At 38.7% G+C, this 22,058-nt stretch overlaps 1 protein-coding gene across 1 annotated transcript in view; it reads right to left on the reverse strand.

Annotated features, from left to right (window-relative positions):
• Positions 1-22,058, reverse strand: part of LOC147401511 (uncharacterized) — a 35,850-nt gene that overhangs the window by 3,128 nt on the left and 10,664 nt on the right. The window contains exons 4-10 of the mRNA XM_086442820.1: positions 8,595-8,707; positions 7,438-7,517; positions 6,987-7,128; positions 6,795-6,875; positions 4,856-4,960; positions 1,025-1,207; positions 223-315 (exon numbers count right to left, since the gene is read on the reverse strand). Coding sequence (XP_086298946.1) covers positions 223-315; positions 1,025-1,207; positions 4,856-4,960; positions 6,795-6,875; positions 6,987-7,128; positions 7,438-7,517; positions 8,595-8,707 — 797 coding nt within the window. The remainder of the gene's footprint in view (positions 1-222; positions 316-1,024; positions 1,208-4,855; positions 4,961-6,794; positions 6,876-6,986; positions 7,129-7,437; positions 7,518-8,594; positions 8,708-22,058) is intronic.

Genomic DNA, 22,058 nt, shown 5'->3' on the forward strand with positions numbered 1-22,058 from the left:
TTTTGTCATTTTTTTTAAGCATCCATGAGCCATAGACTTTTGTTTCTTCTGTCAATTCCCCTCGTCCATTCAGCACTTTTTCCATTTCTACGTAACATTTATCTTCAATAATATAGCATTCTTACTTATCAAAAATATTAAAATAAAATAACAATGTAAGATAACAAGGATGTTTGCACAGTAACTAGAAACAATTTTGTAAATAAGATAGTCAGAACACACCTGTGGAATTATGTGCTGGATTGCCCAATCAGGACCAAATTCTTCTGCAAGGCGCTTTAAGTTATTAGCAGCTGCATCACGAATAGAGTAAACCTGCAAAACATAAATCAAAGATAACTATCCAAAAAAAAAAAAAAAATTCAAAACAATAATTGCAGAATATGGTCTTAATCATAATGTGCTGTGTAACTGCCCTTGTTTCTTGCACAGCACATACCATCTTTTCCATGCATCGACTAAGCAGCAAGTGCATAAAAGACTAAGGGATCTTAAACCAACAGTTGGTGGCGTAACATGCAAACCGCACATACCATCTTTTCCATGCATCGACTAAGCAGCAAGTGCATAAAAGACTAAGGGATCTTAAACCAACAGTTGGTGGCGTAACATGCAAACCAGGAAACAAGGGCAAACAAGATTTTTGTGTCCCAGACGCAAACAATAATACTTAATTGTCAACTTGTTACACAGTGCAAATAAGATACCAAGGGCATCAAGCCTACAGTAATGTGCAAACCAGCTTAAGTACATTTTTGTTTCCTATTTATCACAACAAAGTTTATATAGTTGTCATCATGGGACACTGTAGACTGTAGTACAACACCCTAGTATTACACTGACAAGTTTTCCACTCTTCTCAGTTCTCACAATCAGATGATGACCACAGGAGAATATAAAATCAATAGACCAAATAAGCACTAGAAATGAATACAAGTTCAAGTAAACAAAGAACAAAGAATCAAATAAAAATTTTAGAGAATTGTGAACAGAACCAAAAGCACGAAAGCTGCATTTGACGAACCTTGTCCTCCAACCACTGCATACAAAGAGCACCAAGCTTATCATCAAAAAACCCTACACCCAACTGACTTGCCAATAGAGGTATATACTCAATTATTGCTAGTCGAACCCTCCAGTGCCTATCCTCAGCCAGCTCAACAATGGCTGGTAATAACGACTGCGACAAGAGATCAATTCCTATCACCTGCAAGGATGAATCATATCAACATCAATTGGGGGCAAAAGCAAGAAGAATATAACATATATAAACTCAAATAAATTAGTGTTTTTGCAATGGTTTAAAGTATCAGCCAAACTTATGCAACAACACTAATAAAATAAAAAAATATTATGCAACAACGCATGTTTTAAGTAGACTTAAGCAGGAAGTTGGAAGTAAAGCAAACTGTGACATATGTAAGGCATCTCAGCAGCAGCAGATATCAAAGAAGAACCACCAGATCAGCCACACACAAAATGTCAAAGATGAGACCACATTTTAAATATAGAGAACACTTGGCCTTCTTGCATTCATCAGAAAACGAACCAAGCAGAAATACTAATAACATCATAATACCTTGCACATGAACCAGGCAGTATCTTAATTAAAAACTGTAAAAATTATTTCCAGTCATAACTAGCACGAAGGGCTCCCTCCTTACAGAATCCCTAGCTATGATCTAGCAGAATTTTACAATGACCAACCCAATGTAATATCTTGTGCTGTCAATATTAACCAAATATATTGCATCGACTGTAAATGCTCCAACACTGACAAAGAAAAAGGATTTAAAAAGGAGCGTACCATTTGCTACGGCTCAACAGTTCAAAATTTAGAAAGATTCATGGAACTGTCAGAAAGGAGGATCTTTTTTTTCCTTCCCCACCTATTGCACACTTGGTGATATCTTGAATATTTCTAAAAAGCAAGCCGCACTGGCTCTGGCAAGTTCCTGTGATGAGGCTGAGAACAAGTGTCCATCATAATACCAGTGAGTTGATGTGCTAGAAGATGCTCTAGAGTCATAAATGGCATTGTCAAATGAAATTCTTGAATGCAGACTCCTATGCACAGGCCCTATCATAATCAAACAACTATATATGTTTACCAGAACTTGATGCAGGCATGATTTCTCCAAGGGGAAAGAAAAATGTTAGCAAGACGATGTGCAAACTATAGTTGGTAAGGGCAACTAAATGTAATCTTGATGGAGATAATTTGTATAAGTAAATTTAGGGAGAGGCTTTGAGTGACTAGTGGCAATTATGAGAACTTAAGGAGATTCATCATTTCCTTTACAGTTTCACATAATTATTTTCTATTTTAGTAAATAAATACAAACAAGCATCCCTGTAACCATCGTTTAATTCCGCAACATGATTGCCTTTAAAATTGGAAAAGGTTCTCATGTCCACTTCTAGGAAGACAGATGGTTAGGAATCAACTACCAAATTCATTTAACCTCTCAAAGAAAAAAGAGACACCCTCTAAGGAGTTCTAGATCCATGTTGGGAATCAATTTTCTTGAGATTTTAGCTTCAGAAGAAATTTTAATGATTGGGAATTCCAAGAGGTCTACAGCCTTTTAAATAGTTTATCCTTGTTTCAAACAGTTTCTATGGAGGATATTCGTGTTTGGGCGCTCACCAAAGATAGTGTGTATTCTGTGAATTCTTTTTATAAGGCAATGATCTCATCCTCTAACGGGTCCCTTCCTAACTTGGCCATTTGAGGCACCAAAATTACTTCAAAAATCTCCTCCTTCATTTGGACTACAGTACTTGAAAAAAATTCCTAACTTTGGACAATCTGATGGCTAGAGGAATCCCTCTAGCAAAATTTTGTTCCTTGTGCAAATCAAATGGGGAAGTGAACAATCACCTCTTGATTCATTGCTCATTTTCTAGAGCGGTGTGGGCTCATTTTCTTTCTTTATTTAAAGTCTCTCAATGCTTCCATTCCTCACTCCTAGATCTCTTCCTTCGTTGGAATTTGAAAAGCATTCCCCTAAAAAAAGCATCTTATGGTCCCTAACCCCTTTTGCCATCTGTTGGGGTATATGGTTCTGGAACGGAGCAGTAGAGTATTTGAAGGACAGAAGCACTTCTTGCACGAGAAGATCTTGTCCATTTTGGGTTAATTGCTTTATTGAAGCAAAAACTTAGAAGAGCTTAAAGGAGGTTTTTTTTTTTTTTTTTTTTTAATCTTTCTTGATGAATTGGGACTTTGTGTGTGATAACTTATTTAGGGGCTCTTGTTTTGTGGCTGTGTTGTTTAACTTTTTTGTGTTGCTTGTTTTGTAAGTTCTCGTTGTAGCTTTGCTTGGTCGCTGTCTTGGCCACTTTTTATTAATAAAAAAATTTACCTATAAAAAAATAAAATAGGGTTACAATTTTGGAATGTATCGGCCAATCCATTATTTGAACACTCCGATACTTAACATGCCTAAATCAAAATGTTTTGGTATTTGCAAGTATGTCTCAACATGCTTTAGTATGTTCTGATTTGTCTAGAAATGTTTCAACCAAAACATTCTAAGATGAACTGGAAGTCTGGAACATAATAAAACCATATCAGAAATCAAAAAGAGTGGAAAAAATCAGAAACAATGACTATTTATAGGGAATGGACTTATAGATGCATATCGGCTGAGAAGTATGCTATATTCGACAAAAAAAAATTGAAAGTCATTTGACCAAAAAAAAAAAAAACTTCATTTTTTTAATACAATATTTAGCACTAAAATGCTGGTTTTTCTGAATGTTTCGGAAATCTTTCAAAAAATTTCAAATCTTTTGTTCCATTTCAGTTTTTTCCTACCAAAACATTACTCCAAAATGAAATTTTAAACCTTGCTTGTAACAATCAGAGTCCAAAAAGAGAATCAACTTTGCTTCAACAATTTCATATTTTTCTCCAATGAAACTCAGCAAGTATTTGGGCGCATTTCTTGGCCTTATTTAGTTTAATGGGTTGTTTTCCTTGCTCGGTTAAGCAGATGTTGGAATCTTGGCTGGCATGGGGAAGCTCGTTTACGTCCTCAAAACGAATTTTGTGGTACTTGACACCTTTTGCGATTTGTTGGGTAATATGGTTAGATCGTAATGGGTGCATTTTTGAAGGAAAAGTATCTTCGTTCAATCGTTTGGTTTTATCGATTTTGGAGCTTTTTTTCACTTGGAGCAAAATGTATATCAAATTTAAGGGGATCTTCTTTGAGGATTTTGTTGCGAGATGGGATAGGGTTTGTTCTTTGTCGTGATAGTTTTTTTGTAGCTTGCGCTGGGTTTTGCCTTTTCTTTGAGCAGTTTCTCTTTGTTTTGGGTGGGTCCCCTCGACCCCCCTCGCTTTTTTTGTTTTTCAATAAATTCATCTTTATCGATAAAAAAAACACTTAGCAAGTATTGGAATAGGGAAGACATAATTGAAAGATCACAACTCATCTACAAAGAAGCAAGAATGTCAGTCCCATTGTTAAAAAAAAAACTGAGATCATTGAGAAGAATTACAAGGTTGGCTAAATAATAATAGCTCTAGTCGTGTGTTCAAAACTGGTGGCCTCTTGGCTTACCCTGTTGCACATCGGGAAACTTTTGTGAGGTCGGGGCGTGCAACCTTAGGGATTAGTCCATATCTCATAAGAGATGTAGGATACCCTATGTTATCAAAAAAAAAAGAATAGAAGAAAAACGATAATGATAGACAGGAAAATAGCAGAGGCTCAAAGTAGTGCAATCAAAGTAACTAAATCCAAGATAATAAAAAAAAAAATCAGATGTGCTAATTACCAACTGGGATAATATAAATAAAATAAGCAGAGAGTCAGACAGAGCTCCAAGAATACAACAAGACCTGATTCACTTGATCAAGCTTGCTAATAATATTAAGCCGAACGTCAGGGAATTCGTCTTTTAGAAGAGAGAGAAAAATTGGAAGAAGTTGCTCAATTGTTGCATCCTGCATTAATCAACAAATAAAAGTTAGATAATCCATTGTAAACAAGAATAGGTTGACAAGATTGCAGTTTTACGCTGTTACAGAAAATAAAAAATAAATCAAACATCAATGGAGAAAACAGTCTAGTAATTGTGAGCAAAAAAGTATAGGCCTTCAGATAACAAAGAGCAAATTGTCCAGCTAAACAACACAAATGAGGACAATTGGAAGGAAGTAATAAATGCAATAAAAATGCTTACTTATATGTTCACAAGAGAAATTTACACACAACTATGCAACCAAATAAATTTACAAAAAAAATATACTGATAATTGTAAAATTTTAATAAATAAATAATGGTAGAAAGCTCAACCAAATGAAATGCAAAAAAATTATGTTACATCTCTCACATGGGTTTCTTCCATTGTATGAACTCAAATATTAAGAAACATAAAAAATCTATAAGAAATTAACAAAACACAGAAATGTATAACATTTCCAACATGACTTTCTTACATCATATGCTAGGATATAGCAATGATGGTCGGGAACATGGGAAATTAACTACAAAACTGAATCATCATCCAATCAGAAATGAAAAAGAATAAGATGTGCAGAAAAGCTGGTATTCACTTTCACATGCACTGGCATATCCAAACTGCACATACAAAGAAAACACTAAGCTATAAAAGCATTGTCAAGGAACTTCCCAAAGCCCGTGAGCTTAAAACGAACAGCACAACTCCTGAGCAATACCGTGATTATAACAAAAGCAACTATAACATAAGAAGAAAATTACTTTACATATTTACCAAAAAAGAATAAAGATACTTTGCACTATGCATTTTAGATGCATAAACCAAGGAACTGCTAACCCTGGAAAGCAAGCACCAGTTTTGAGTTAGGTAAAGTATCGGGGTAAGAACAAAATAACCTTGAATCAACCATGTGAAGTGACAACTAAAACTTTATTACAGCACCACTGTAGCAACCCCGAGACAATATGAAAGAGCAATCAGAAAAAAATAACTTTAGTTTAACTATCCAGCACTGAAATAAAGTAAGAAGGCATATACAATCCACTTGGACCTTTGTATCAAACATGGACTGGAAAGAAAAAACACCAACACTTAATGGCATATGAGGCAGGATTCTTCATCTTTGATTGCTTCCATCAGCTTTTAGTTCAGAGTAGTTAAAGAGGAGATATACTAACTTTAAGACAAAATGGAAGTTGTTTCTCAAATCTTTGATGAGATTAGATTAAGATTATTTTGCAGTTATAAATAATCATAGACTTCCACAGTATTCACTTCTGACTTCGAAAATCAGTGACAAGCGTTTTTGAAAGCAAAAACTAAAACAGAATATCCTATTAAGTCCAGTTGGTTGGTGCCAGAAAAAGGTCTCAAATTCTAGTTTGACAGGAATAGAAGGATTATTTAGGAACTATAGAGGAACAATTACAAAGTTTTCTCTGGTCCTTTGGGAGTGAATAGCTAATTAAATGGAGTATGGAGTATTTCTGTCCATTAAACTGAAGATCAACCAGGAGTCCCTCGGGTATATTCATGGTTGAAGGAGATTTCTCTAACACTCTTTTTTGGGCATTTAGTACCAAAATGTGTCTCAGACAGTTCCTTAAAAAATTGACCATATTCATGAACTTGAAGATAATCTTGGCATTTTGTACAGCCTTGCTCAGGAGTGCTAACAAAAAGTGAACTTTGCTAAAGGAACCATCATACACAATGTTTTCCCAAAATAGTTTTCCTCTTTTTCCTATAAGTGGATTTGATCTTTAATAATCATCTCTCAGTCTGCTTTTAATTATCTCTTTAAATGCCATTATTACCTTTCCCAAGACTGGTGCCATTCCCATAATTACTGAAGCCAAAGCAGAGCGAACATGCTGAGAAGAATCTGATGACAATTCCTGCAAAAGTAATGTTATTTGTGTTTTAGGGGGATGGACAGATGGAAGATAATAGTAACAGTACCCGGCAATAACAAACTTTAAACCAAAAATGTCCTAAAGCAGATGTACCTTCACACACGGAAGTATATGCTGAACTGCAAGTTGTGGATTCAAGATCCGGCAAAACTTAGTTACTTTTCCAGCTGCTGCAATACGCACTTCAGCCTCATTGTCTCGAAGTAGCCGAACATATGCAGGAACCAAATCAGCCCTTAATAAAATATGGTAATCACCATCAATTAAAACATTCACAAAGATGAAACATTAACGAGGATTAGTTCTAATGCAGCACAACTTTTTGATCTTACAGATGAACAAAAGAAAATGAGGATTAGTGATTCGCTAAGGGAAAAAAAATGAAAATTGTTATTAAAAAAAAATAAAGGAAGAATAGTTCAAGGTTGTGGTTGAAAAAAAAAGGTGTAGGTAATAAAAAGATACGAGCCCCATTCATGTAACAGCGGAATGCAACCATATAGTTGAAAGTAAGAAAAATGGTTCAACAATAGCACAGAATTACCTAGTAGGCTCAGGCCCCACAGCTTCACAAAGTTCGTACAATTGATTTGCGACCATGTAACGCACACGCCAAGACTTATCCTATTCAGAAAAACCAGAGGATATGTAAAAACTATTTGACAGAATTCACCAAACTCAATATCAGATTTCTTGTGTCAAACATCAATCCAATACCCACAAAAGTACAATTGAACCAGCAAAGTTAACAATCTTAATTGGAATAATAATATTAAAAAAACCACTCAATATATCCCTAAATAGAACCATATGCCCGACAAAGAAGAACATGTTTGAATGAAACATAGAACTACAGCAGAGGCTTATAACATAGCTAGCAAAGTTCACCGTTTATTAAATTTTCAGGTTGATCAGGGTCTGGCTAGAGGCAAACCATGAATCCAAGACCATGCCAAGAGAGGTCATTTCACAGCCACATAAAGAATTCGTTTCCATCTTGATTTCTTTTCTATATTTTAATTGGTAAAAATGGATTTATCACGGAGAAAAGAACAAAGACCCTCTAGTAACAGAAAGGAGCAATAAGGGAAACAAAATAAAAAGAATATGCAGTACAGAAATCTAATCTACGACTCCCATTTAACCACAAGCATCAAAGCAACGCCCTCTAAAATCACCCGCAAAACATACACATGCACAAAAGATCTATAGCCTAATCAATATTTGAAAACAAGAGATCTCCACAAAATCAATATTTGATAAAAACATGTACTGCATTTTATTTTTTGCATTTATTGTAAACCTTAAAAAGTATTTCAAATTGACCATGTGATGTAAACCACGAATACATAGAAAAGCTTGCCCAAGAATTAGGAGAAAAATATGAAATAGAAATATTAACAAGATCCATAATCCCACATCGCACGGCATCAGCTACTTTTTCTTAGTGAAGTAAATACTTCATTTGAACAGACACCAGGATGCCAACCAAACACAGTACATGTTTTACACCAAGCAAGGCAGATAAACTTGCCTAGCAGACAGGAAAGTGGGAAAAAAAAAAAAGGAACGTGCACAAGATCAATAATTCCACAAATGCTCCGCGCATACTCTACCAATAAACACAAGACAACGATAGAAACTGCACAAGCAATTCCAGCACAATATGGTCAAAATCACTTGCAACCGTTATGGCTTTACCTGAGAGAAATTAACGATGACTGGAAGGATATGAGCTACACAGTCCTGCGGTTCCAACAACTTTCCAAGTGCTGCACAACCCTCAACAGCCAATAATCGAACAGAATCTTGATCTGAAATGCACATCCTCATACTTAGTGGCCTTGGGCAGTATGATAACAAGCTTAACAATATATCTAACGAAACTGGACCATTTGTGACATTCAGTGGTCAGGTCAATTTTTCCAACAACAAAAAAATATTTATATTTCTTTTAATCAGGAAGATATGATTCAATAAAGCCAATTATATACATGCAAGGAGGCATAGGGAACTATCAAAGATACAAGAACTAAGGAATTTATGACAGGGTATTTTTCGTAATTCTATAGTGCAATATATATGGATTGTTATTTTAATGTAGCGCAGACCTGGAGTTGCATTATCACGACCAAACATCAGCCCAAAATAAAATAAAATAAGGGAACTAAGAAAGAATTAGGATATCATTGTCTTTTTATCAAAGGGGGAGAGTCAGTGTAGTTAAGGGCGAAAGGCGAAAAGGTCTCTTGGTGCCTGAGGCGCATGCCTGAGTGTAGCAAGGCATAATAAAATTATAAAATTATAGATTATACCATTCAAAAAAAAAAAAATAGTGAAAGATAGTTTTAAATATTTTTCAATTATAACATGTATAAATATGAGTTTTGTAAATATAGTAAAGTATTCATTCAATACTTCAAAAAGAAGCAGCATCAATGGTAGAAGAAAAATTAGAGAAAACAAAAAGGTAAGTATAAACAAGCCAATAACATGTGTCGTTGCACCTACAACACAACAACAATTTGGGTGGTTGGCCGGGTTTGGTTGAGCCCTAACCCATCACTGAAGAGGCAGGTTGTACCTTAGATCAGCCCTATATGGCCCTAGTGAGACTAAGTCAACTAAGCCCTAATCCAACCCTAATGGGCTCGAGCCAAATACAAATGAGAAAATGTAAATCAAAATAGTTTTATTGGTAAAAAATTTTAAGAGAGGTGTGTGCCTTGCACCTTGACTGAGGTGTAGTCCAGGCGTGTGCCTTGGTGCGCCTCACTTACATTGCCCCGCCTCACATTTATTAAGGCATTTTGGGTCTGCCCATCTTGAGGCGCAGCAAGCCGCTCGCCTTGAATACATTGGAAAGAGTATGTTCGTAATCTTAAGAATTTAGATTTAGTCATAAAATTTTAGTATTGAAGATTTAGTCATAAAATCCTTGTAAAAGGAGAAAGGATCTGCTGTAAACATCTTGAGAAGAAATCCTTGTTGAGAGTTCAGAGTTGAATTTTCACTCGTCTACTCAAAAGTGTTGACTGAGTGAAATTTGTCTCCTCCTCCCTCCTTACTACCCTTTGGTCGTCTTCAGTTGGGAGATCATCAAGGTAAGAGCAATGACGTGTCGAGAAATTTGTGTTGGCAACCTTGCAATTGAGGAGTCCCAAATCGTTGCTACTATATATTTAACGGTTGAAGAATTTCACACCCTTTCCATATTATAATTTTCTTTCTTTTATTTTATTTTTTTCATAAGTGTTGTTTTATTTTGTATTTCATGCTTAGTTATGTAGGGGGAATTTCTTGTCGTACATCTGTAAAGAGAAATGCAAGCCATCCTTCATATTTTTTCTATAACTTATTGCAAACGATAGCAGTCCAAGGGGTCAAAACAACATACTCAGGCAAATCAAAAATATATCCCAAAAGAGTTACAATCCCATCCTCCCATGGACAATCAAATCTTATCTAACAACAAAATCTTTAAAGGGCACCAACATTCTCGAAAGAAAAGATAAAAAAATCCTACAATACTTAAACAACAAAGCTTAAATAATAAGAATACAACCATGACAGTTTGTTTCTTTGCCATCAAAGATCCATAGATTCCTCTTCTTCCAAATTCCCAAAACACGTAAGGCAACTATAACAAATCTCTATCATAGTTCTATGCATAGTCCAACTAATACCAAAGTGAGAAGAGAGACAGAGGTGTTATGGATTCAGCTCCTTTAGAGAAGTGGCTTTGGAGGTTTGGGATAAAGGAAGATAGTTATGTGGAAGAAGGTGAGAGTGGACAAGTTTGGGGTTCAAAGTAATGGCTGGGAAAGTCGTATGCAAAAGGCACTTATGGGTGTGGGGTTTCGAAAGGGATCTTAAGAAGGCTCCCCTTGTTTCGAAAGAGCATAAAATTTAGAGTGGGGAGAGGCAAGAAGATTAGATTTTGGGAGGATTGGTGGTGTGGAGATCAAGCTTTGAAGTATCAATTCCCGGAATTATTTGAGATTTCTATGGAAAATGGTGAGGTGATATCTTCCTTTCTTCAAAGAGAAGGTGAAGGGGTTAATTGGGATTTTGGTTTCAGACGCCTTTTTTAATGATCGAGAGCTAAAGAATTTGTTTAGTTTTACTACTTGTGTGGACTCCTCGCTTGTTGACCTCGATACGGAGGAAAGTTGTTTTTGGGTTGGGCCGAGGGATGGCAGTTTCTCTGTGAGGTCCTTATATAGCGTTAGTGTGTCAAGGAATGGCGTAAATTTTCCTCATACCTTGGTTTGGAGTACGCTAGTGCCATCCAAAATTTCGATGTTTATTTGGCTTGCTTTTCTTCGAAAGTTATCACCCATTGATCAACTATTAAGGAGGGGTGCTAGTTCTTGTTATCTATGCAATGTTGATGGAAAATCCGCAAACCACATATTCATGCATTGCAGTTTTGCTACAAGATTTAGAGTCACTTTTTAGCCTAGTTTGGAGTGGCCAATTGTTTCCCTTACTTGTTGCAGGCCCTTGTTGAGAGTTGGCTGGGATGGGGGAGATATTTTCTCAAGGCTAAATGTACTCTTTGGGGCTTTCTACCATTTGCAATGTGTTGCAGCATTTAGAGGGAAAGAACCCATCAGTTTTCGATGAGAAAGCGAGGGAGTTTCAAGAAGTTTTGGTAAAATAATCAAGATATTCCAACTCTATCTAGATTGGATAGGTTTCTCATGAGTACTAGCTAGGAGAATCTCTTTGGTTCTTTCATTCAATCAGCAATCCCAAGGCCGGTATTAGATCACTCGCCGATTTTCTTGGAAGCAAGGTTGGACTTGAGGCGCCAAACTCAATTCGTTTTAAAAATATGTGGTTGAAGCATGAAAGGTTCTTGGAGTTCGTTAGTTCATGGTGGAATAGTTTTGAAGTTTTTGGTAGATCGGGTACAATCTTCAGGATGAAGTAGAAGTAGTTGAAGGAAAGGTTGAAAGTTTGGAATTTTGAGTGCTTAGCTAGGATAAAGGTTAAGAAAAAAGTTTTGTTGGATGAAATTATTGCTTTAGATAGAGAAGAGGAGGTGGGAACTTTGAATGAAAGTAAGTTAATGACTCGCTGTAATCTGAAAACCAAATTTGAAAAAATGGTTGTTGAAAGAAATCAGTTGGAAACAAAAGTCGAAAGTGAGGTGGTTAAAAGAAGGGGATAATAACACAAAAATCTTTCATCATGTTGCCAACTCCCATAGCAAGAGAAACTTCATTGGAAAGATAGAGGTTGAGGATGAAGAGAACATAACAGATTCCATCGTGGACTTTTACGATAACTTATACTCAAAAGAATTTTGTAGAGAGACCACTATTGAATTATCTCATTTCGTACTCCTCAGCAAACAATAAGGAGTGGCTGGGAAAACCTTTCATCAAGGATGAGGTGTTCCAAGCTATTGATAACATGTGCAGTGACAAGGCACCGGGACCCGATGATTTTACAATGGGCTTTTACAAGTTGTGTTGGGAGGTAATTAAAGCAGACTTGATGAAAGTAATGAGAGATTTCCATGAGGATTGCTTTTTGGATTAAGGGTCTAATTCTACATTCATTACACTAATTCTAAAAAAGGATGGGGCCGAAGAGTTGAGGAATTTTAGGCCAATTAATTTGATGACTTCAGCTTATAAGATTTTGACGAAGATCCTTGCTTTGAAGTTAAAAGTGGTGATCCCCTAGATTATTGGCAAGGAGCAAGGGTTCTTCATAAGAGGGAGACAAATTCTTGATGGTGTGCTAGTGGCTAGTGAGTGCATCGATTCTAGGAAGAGGTCGGGGAAATTTGGGTTAGCTTGTAAAGTGGATATTGACAAGACGTATGATCATGTTAACTAGAATTTTCTTTGGTATCTTCTGCATAGGATGAATTTTGGTGGGAAGTGGGATCAACTAGATAGGCAAATGCGTGTCTTCGGTGTCTTTCTCTATTTTGGTTAATGGAAGTCCCACTGGTTTTTTTAGAAGTTTGAGAGGTTTGAGATAGAGTGACCCTTTTCCCTCCTTTTCAATATTGTGATGGAAGCCTTGGGTAGGATGTTTTTACAAGCCACTTCAATGGGTGTTTTGTCTGGATTTGAACTTTCTCAATTAGAGCATAAAGTAACTCACCTTCAGTTCACAGATGATACACTAGTCTTTTTGGATGCTGCCCCCAGTTAGGTGTGCTTCCTTGAGGCCTTTTATGTTGGTTTAAGGCGGTGTCTAGTCTCCCTATAAATTTGAAGAAGGGTAAGATTTTTACTATTGGAGAGGTTCCGAATATTGAGGCTTGGGCAGATTTTCTAGGGTGTCAAGTTAACTCCTTGCCTAGTTCTTATCTTTGACTACCCTTGGAGCGGGCTTTTAAATCATCCTCGATTTGGGAGACAATAGTGGAGAGAGTTAAAAAGAGGCTAAGTTTGTGGAAAGCTAAATATCTTTCGAAGGGAGGGAAGTTGACATTGATTAAGAGTACTTTGTCTGGTATTCCAAGGCAATTTTTGTCTCTGTTCACTCTTCCAAGAAGGATAGAATCCTAATTGAAAAAGTTGGTGAGAGATTTGTTATGGTATGATAGAAGTGGCAACTGCAAGTTTCATTTGGTGAACTAAAGGAAGCTGGGTGGTCTGGGAATTAAGAGATTTAGGTCTATTAATAGAGCTTTGTTGGGTAAGTGGTTGTGGCATTTTGGCATTGAAAAAGAGGAACTTTGGAAGAAGATTGTTGTCGCAAAATTTGGGGAGGATCCGCTTGGTTGGGGGTGTCGACCAAGTAGATTACCGTTTGGTTGTGGTGTTTGGAGAAGTATTTCCACCATGGGAGATGTTTTGGGGGAGCAAATTAGGTATGAAGTGAACAGAAGGGATCACATTCGTTTTTTAGAAGATAATTGGTGTAGCGATACCCCTCTTCAATTTTTGTTTCTCGGGTTGTATGCACTTTCCTTGAGGAAAATGCTTGTCTCTACCTTTTTCCTCCTAACAAGAGAGGTAAGTCTTGGGATTTTGAGTTAAGAAGAAGATTGAATGATTGGGAGATTGAGGACACTATCTTTATCTCGGATTTACTAGGCCTCCACAGGTACTTCGTTGGATAGGGCGGATCGTCGAATTTGGGAAGGCAATAAAAACAGTCATTGTTCTATCAAATCTTTTTCGATTCTTGAAGATGACAAAGAGGTATGTTTTCTTTCTTCCTTGATTTGGAACTCCAAGGTACCTACAAAAGTGTCATTTTTCATGTGATTGGCAGATTTGAATAAGCTTCCAACGATTAACTCTCTTGGGTGTAAGGTTCTCATCTGATTGATTTTTGTTACTTGTGCAAATCGAGTGGTGAGTTTGTGGATCATATTCTTATTCATTGTGAGGTTGCTTTTGGTGTTTGGTCCCATATCCTTTCCTTGTTTAAGGTCTTGTGGTGTCTTTCGAGTTCAGTTATCTCCCTCCTTTTTAGTTGGAAGGCCTACTCTTCTTCTAGTAGGTGGAAGTTAACTTCTTTCACAATTTGTTGGGGTTTGTGGAAGGAAATGAACATGCGTACTTTTGAAGGGAATGAGAGTAACATGCAAGAAATCATTTTTAGTATTCTCGGTTTGTTATTCCTTTGGTGTAAGCAATTTAAGGAGTTTAAGGGTTTGGTTTTCGAAGATTTTCTATTTAGATGGGAGAATGTTAGGGGATAATCTTTTTTATTTGTTCTCTTTGCTTGTTTGTTGTATTCTCGTTTGGGGACATCTTGTCCTCTTTTCAATAAATTTAACTTGTCATTTTTTTTTAAGTGTTGGTGGAAATCCTAGCTTTGTTGGTTTTTAGATGTAAACACTTAAAAAAGAAATCAAGGGTATTTTCTTTGAGGACTTCATTGTTAGGTGGGACAGGATTTGCAATTTGGTTATGGTGTAGCTCCTTTCGGGGAGGGTTTCTTGGGTCTCGGTAGGCTCTTTTGATAGGTTTGTGTGTTTTCTCATCTCTTTCGATCGGTCATCTCTCCGTTTTATTCTAATAAAATTATTTTACCAATCAAAAAAATAAAAATAAAAAGAGCTTTTATTGCCTAACCCAAGTTTTTCTTATAACACCTCAATTAATGAAATTATAAATGAAATGCAAAAACACTCGGTACAAGAAGGCGATCACTGACAATAAGCAATCGGTGACTCAATGAAAGCCTATTGTCACCTCAATGCCTATTAGGATCCCGAAAAGCAGAGTCCTCTGCAGCAAAGGGTGGGGAATAGTTGAGGCATGACATACTTTACTGCGACGTTGGCTCCATACAAGGGGAACGGAGTGTGAGGAGGAAAGAAGCTCATTACACAAATCTTCTCATTTCAGGTAAGAAATAATTTTTTTAGCTAAAAAGATCAGAATTTTTTTTATTTTTTTTAGAAGGCCCTTACTCTATTCCACTAGACAAGGAATAGCGGGTCGGGAGCTCAGTAGCTCAGGTGTGGACCAGCTCCCCCCCCCCCCCCCCTCCCCCCGCCAAGGGGGAGTAGCTTGAAAAACAACCACTTGAAATGCCAACCAAGAGTAGCTCTTGAGCATACCTACTTTATTGACCTTCAGTTTGTCTATCAAGCAAATTGAAGGGATTTAAAGCCTTTCCATACTCCCCTCGAAGGTGAAACAGAGTTGGGAGGCTACCCTTGAGACCATGGAGATTGAATGATTAAAGAAAATTAGAAGTTGAGGAGAAGAAGATCCCAAAAGAAGCCAACCTGGAAAATTCCAATAAGGACAAAAGAAGATAGAAAGAGAGAGGGCGAGGGCCGTAGGGAGAGGATGAGGAAGAAAACACGAGAAATAAGAAGGGAGAGAAGCCATTGGAAAGAGGAGGAAAGCACCCTAAACCTTAATTCTCGTTGACAATAGAGCACCTCTCAGCGAATGTGGAGAAATTCATACATCCACCCAACTGAATGATAGCCTTGTGGACTTCTTGCTTCTCATCCTCAAACACCCTAGCATTTCTATCATGCCCTCAACAAATGACAAAGGGAAAGATGGACCATAACTTCCTTTTTAAAGGCTTGAAAACCCATTCCCCATTGAGACCAACACCCAAACACACTCCATGGTGTTCTAGAAATGCATTCCACAACTCCAAACAAGCTGAAAAAATGAGACCAAACCAAGGAAGCAATCACTCAATGGGGAAGGATGTGGTCCACAGATTTCTCGTCAAACTTGCACAACCTACAAAAACTCACTTTACTTATTTACCCTTTCTAAAACTATTTATTTTCTAAAACATTTTTAAGTTGGGGTGTTTTAAGGTTAAGAAAATAAATATTTAGAGAGAAATCTAGAAATCTTTCTTAAACATTATTTTCTCTTTACACAAAGACTTCTTCATTGTGATTTCAATATCCATCTGAGTTCGATTCTGTCCTTTTTTATGAGTTTCTTACAAAGATTTGCATCAAACGGAATCATTAAACCAAAACTTCACTGAATATTAAAGGTATGTGATTATTATGTGCACTTTCTTTAAGTTTTTGTAAAATCTCATATTTTTCTCTTATTTTGTTTTTCCTATTATTGATGGTGGATGCTAGAAATGGCTAGAGACAGTGGTGAACAAGTAAGAAAGGTAGAGGTTATAAGAAATACCTTGCTTGGAATCATGGGGTTGAAATTAAATGGGTAAAATACCAATTCGGAGAAGTCATATATTTATGTAGAATGTGTATAAGAAGGATTTGAGAGAGAGAGAGAGAGAGAGAGATTTTTATAAGGAAAACCCCTAATACCCTCTTTCCAACATGGGAGAGGTTATACATTAAGAAAAGTCAATAATGCCCTTAGTTATAAGAAAACAACAAACTAATGAACCCCATCACACAATAAACTCCCAATACTCCCCCTCAAGCTAGAGCAAAGACATTAACTAAGCCCAGCTTGACAATCATAGAGCATAAGGTGGATGGCCCAACTGACTTAGTCCATATATCAGCAAGTTGTTCTTTTGAGGAAACGAAGACAGGATCAATGGTACCGGCCTAGACTTTCTCCTTGAAAAAGTGAATATATACCTCAATGTGCTTAGTCCTCGCATGTAGAACAGAATCAAAGTAAAGCATAAAAGAAGATCGGTTATCACAATATAGGGTAGATGAACTAGTTAGAAGAAAACTCAACTCAGTAAGTAGAGATCAAAACCAAAGGATCTCACATGTGCCCTGAGCGATGGCACTATACTCAGCCTCTATAGATAGTGCCTCTATAGATGATCGAGACACGACATTTTGTTCCTTACTTTTCCAAGAAATGAGATTCCCTCTATGGAAAGTACAAAAGTCGGATCCGTGAGGGAGCCAGCATAATTAGAATCTGTATAGCAGGAAATGGACAACTAAGCATGAGCATGGCAAAATAGTCCTAAACTATGACAAGACTTCAAATACCGTAGAATCTAATAAATAGCCTCTTAGTGTGATGCCCGAGTGTCACGGCCCTATTCTTTCGAAGAGAGGTCGTGCGGCGCAAGGGGGTCAAATCCACTTGCAAGCCTGTAAAATGATCGTACACCACACACACGTAGCTAGCAAACAAGTAAACGAGGCAACACAAGGCAAAGCCCGGAGGCAACTTTATTAATATAATATTGATTACACGGGATAACGCATTACAAAAAAACAATAGATGCGTTACAAAGCAATAGATGATCCTATGACACGCGGGACTTCCACGGAGCTGGGCTTCAATAACGTGGGTGTAGGCCGGGGATTGGGATAGCACTGACACCCTTCCTACAAAGAGTACGCTAAGTTTTTCCCAAGTTTCCAGAAGGAAACATCAAAAGTGGAGGCCGGTCATACTCCCTTATTACTGCCACTAAGTTAACAAGTGTGCCCTGGCACGGGACTGACATGTACCCTAAGCTAACAGATATGCCCTGGTACGGGGGCTGACATGACTTCATAACGAGCCTTACATAGTATTACATGGGTGCTCCCGGGTGACTCCGAGACGAGCTACACCTAAACTCTAGGTGTCAGAGTACATGACTGTTACAGTCTCCCCCACCTATTCTGCAGACGTCCTCGTCGCATTGTCCCTAACAAACTCTTCAATCTTCTGCTTGAATGGCTGTAGGTTCTCTACTCTTTCCCAGGTGGCTTCACATTCTAGCAAATTCTTCCATGTGACGAAGTACTCCATGTGCTGCTGCTTGCTTGAACTGCTGCTGACTTGACGCTCGACGAGAACTTTGTCGACAACACGTTCCGACTGGATTGTTGAACAAGAAGTTGAACGTGTTGAAATGCTGCGTGCTGGATCTGTTGGATCTGCATGGAATGGCTTGAGACAACTGGCATGGAAGACAAGGTGGATGTTGCGTAACCAGTGCGGTAACTTCAGCTTGTAGGAAACCTTGCCGACTCGAGAGAGGATGAGCATTGGACCTTCATAACGCTGTAGTAGTCCCCTGTTTGCTCGCTGTACTCGGTTGAACCTTCTCAACTGATCTATCTTGAGTAGAACTAAGTCACCAACTTTGAAACGATCTGGTCGACGATGTCCATCAGCCCATTTCTTCATCTTTTTCAACGCTTTTTCAAGGTAAGATCTGGCGATTTCATTGTTGTCTTGCCAAAACTTTGCAAACCTGTACGCCCTTGGACACTGTCCCTGATAGCTTGAAACAATAGTATGAGGAGTTAAAGGTTGTTGGCCAGTAATAAGTTCAAAAGGACTCTTGTTGGAGGAAGAGCTCTTCAGAAGGTTGAAACAGAATTGTGCGACATCGAGGAAATTCGCCCAATCCTTCTGGTTGGCAGTGACAAAATGCCTGAGATAGTCCTCCAACATGGCATTAAATCTTTCAGTCTGCCCATCTGTTTGAGGATGTCCGCTGGTCGAAAAGTCAAGTTGAAACCCAAGTAATCTGAACAATTCGGTCCAGAATCTCCCTGTAAATCTTGAATCTCTATCGCTAACGATGTTGTTGGGCACACCCCAATACTTGACGACATGCTTGAGGAATAAGTGCGCTGTTTCTTCTACTGAGCAATATGTCGAGGTCGATATAAATGTAGCATATTTGGAGAAACGGTCCACAACCACAAGGATGGACCCATACTCTGCAACCTTCGGCAAACCTGAGACAAAGTCCATAGAAAAACTTTCCCAAGGCCTTTGGGGGACTGGAAGCGGTTCCAGCAGCCCGATTGGTTTGTCGCGCTCGATCTTGTCTTGCTGGCAAATGAGGCAGGTCCTCACATAATCTAACACATCATCACGAATGTTCGGCCAGTAGTATCCTCGCTCCAAGAGAGCTAATGTACGGCGCCAGCCCGGATGGCCAACCCATGGAGTGTCGTGACACTCCCTCATCAGTTCTCGTCTTAGCCCGTCCGCACGTGGAACAAACATACGGCTTTTGGTGGTATATAACAACCCAGAAACAGCGTGTTTTCCCCTTCTGCACCATATCCAATATGGCCTTTGCTTGGGGATCACTATTCAAACCATCATGAATTCTCTGCTGTAAAGTGCTGGTGACTTGAGAAACTTGTCGCCGAATTGCTGCTAGCTCTATTTTACGACTCAAGGCATCGGTCACGCTATTATTCTTTTCTGGCTTGTAATCCAAGGCCAAGTCAAACTCTGCGAGGAACTCTTGCCAACGAGCCTGTTTTGGTGTCAACTTCTTCTGAGTTAGGAAATGGCTCACGACCACATTATCGATCTTCACATGAACTTGTGATCCCAACAAGTAATGTCTCCAAACTCTCAAACAGTGGACGACGGCTAACAACTCTTTCTCTTGTGCGGTATAACGTCTCTCAGCATCATTGAGCTTTCGACTTTCATAAGCAAGTGGATGCCCATCTTGTAACAACACTCCTCCAATAGCAAAATCAGATGCATCTGTCTGAACTTCAAACGGCTTGGTGATGTCAGGTAGAGCTAAGACTAGGTCTTGCATAACAACAAGTTTGAGGTCTTCAAACGCTTCATGACACTTGTCCGATCAGGACCAAGTGTGATCTTTCTTCAACAGATCTGTGAGAGGTGCGGCTCGTTTGGAATACCCTTGGATGAAACGTCAATAATAGTTCACAAGACCAAGGAATGACCTGAGTTCTGTGACGATAAATGGGGTTTTCCATTCATCAATAGATCGCACTTTCTCCATGTCTATCCGAATCTGTCCATTACCCATAACGTGGCCAAGAAACATAATTTGCTCTTGAGCGAATGAACACTTCTCTAGCTTAACATACGACTGATTGTCGCGAAGCACTTGGAATACCTTGCGTAAATGTTGAACGTGCTCTTCTAAGGTAGAACTGTATACTACGATATCATCAAGATATACCACAACAAACTTGTCGAGGTACTGTCTGAAGAGGTCGTTCATCAAGGTGCAGAATGTCGCAGGTGCGTTCGTAAGGCCGAAGGGCATAACTAAAAACTCATAAACGCCATACCTGGTAGAACAGGTAGTTTTCGGCTCATCTCCATCTGCAACCCGTACTAGATAGTACCCTGATCTCAAATCCAACTTGGAAAAATACTTGACTGCCCCAAGTTGATCAAACAAATCAGCAATCAGTGGAATCGGATACTTATTCTTGACGGTAACCTTGTTCAGCGCTCGGTAGTCTACACAAAATCGCAATGATCCATCATGCTTCTTCTGGAATAAAACAGGCGCCCCATAAGGTGCCTTCGAAGGTCTGATAAATCCAGACTCTAAAAGTCCATCAAGTTGCTTGCGTAGCTCAGCTAGTTCTGGAGGACTCATCCTGTATGGCCCCTTTGCAGGAGGCTTGGCATCAGGTAATAATTCGATTTGATGATCAATCGGCCTACGTGGCGGTAGGGTCTTCGGAAGCTCTTCCGGCATAACATCATCAAATTCAGTCAAAACCTGTTTTACCAATGGGGAAGTTGAATTATGGTCCTAATCATCAGGTTCAACTCGTAAGGTAGCAAGAAACGTTTGCTCATATTTCTTCAACCCTTTCTTTAACTGTAGAGAAAGGAATGAAGCTTGGACTTTCACCTAGCAAGCCCAAAGTGTTGGCAAATAGCATCGGAACGGCCCTGTTCTGTCGCAAAAAATCCATCCCAATGATGACTCGGAACTCATCGAGTGGAACTACAAGAAGATCTAGCTTACCCTTCCATGGACCTATCTTGACGGCCACGGACTTGGCCGACCCTTGTATAGGAGTGGCCTCGGAATTAACAGCTTTCATACGGCTTGAATCCTTTTCGAGTCGGATATTGAGGTGCTTCACCTCTGCAGGTGCAATGAAGCTATGTATAGCTCCCGTATCAACCATTGCCTGGGTGGTCTTACCACTAATCTCCACATCAACATACATGAGACCCTTACGCTGACGGATCTTCTGAGTCTCAGAGGTCTATTTCATTGCATTCAACAGATGCATGGCTCCCATGTGAGAAGATTCATCCTCATCTTTCTCACTTGAACTCTCGTGACTAAGGTCACTCTAGGAAGCTAACAATGCGTTCAACTTGCTTCTTTGCGGGTACTTGAACGTCTTATGAGAACCACCACACAAGTAACACAGAATCTTGCTGCGGTGATTGTTGGACTGGGTACCTGTGTTCTTCGAAGGGGAGGAATCCCGTTGGGATCTCCTGCTTGGACTGTGTCTAGATCCTCCATTTTTACCTTTGAAAGACCCATTGGTGTGTTCACTCTGCGGACAGTACTCTTTCGACTGATTGGATACCTTCTTTCTACTCCCATCCACGGGAGAATAGTCCGTCAACCGCTCAGCTGCGGCAATAGCAGTTGTGAGATCTTGCACACATTGCCTTTGTAGTTTTGTCTGAACCCAAGGCTTAAGCCTTTCTGTAAATGAGAACAGCTTGTCTTTCTCTAACATATCATGGATATCAAGCATCAATGAGGAAAATTGCTTGACGGAGTCGTGCACGGTACCTGTCTGTTGGAGTTGCCTCAACTTTCTGCGGGCAATGAACTCCACATTCTCGGGTAAGAACTGATTCTTTAGCTCCTTTTTGAGGTCCTCCCATGTATCGATGGAACATTGGCCACTCTCCATCTCGGTGTACTTCGTTCGCCACCATAGCTTAGCGTCACCTGCAAGATACATAGAAGCAATTGTTACTTTTACCTCTTCTGAATCCGATCGAGCTGCACGGAAGTACT

This window comes from Akebia trifoliata, chromosome 5 (genome assembly GCF_017979445.1).
Source record: "Akebia trifoliata isolate Shusen 1 chromosome 5, ASM1797944v1, whole genome shotgun sequence".
NCBI classification, from domain to species: Eukaryota; Viridiplantae; Streptophyta; class Magnoliopsida; order Ranunculales; family Lardizabalaceae; genus Akebia; species Akebia trifoliata.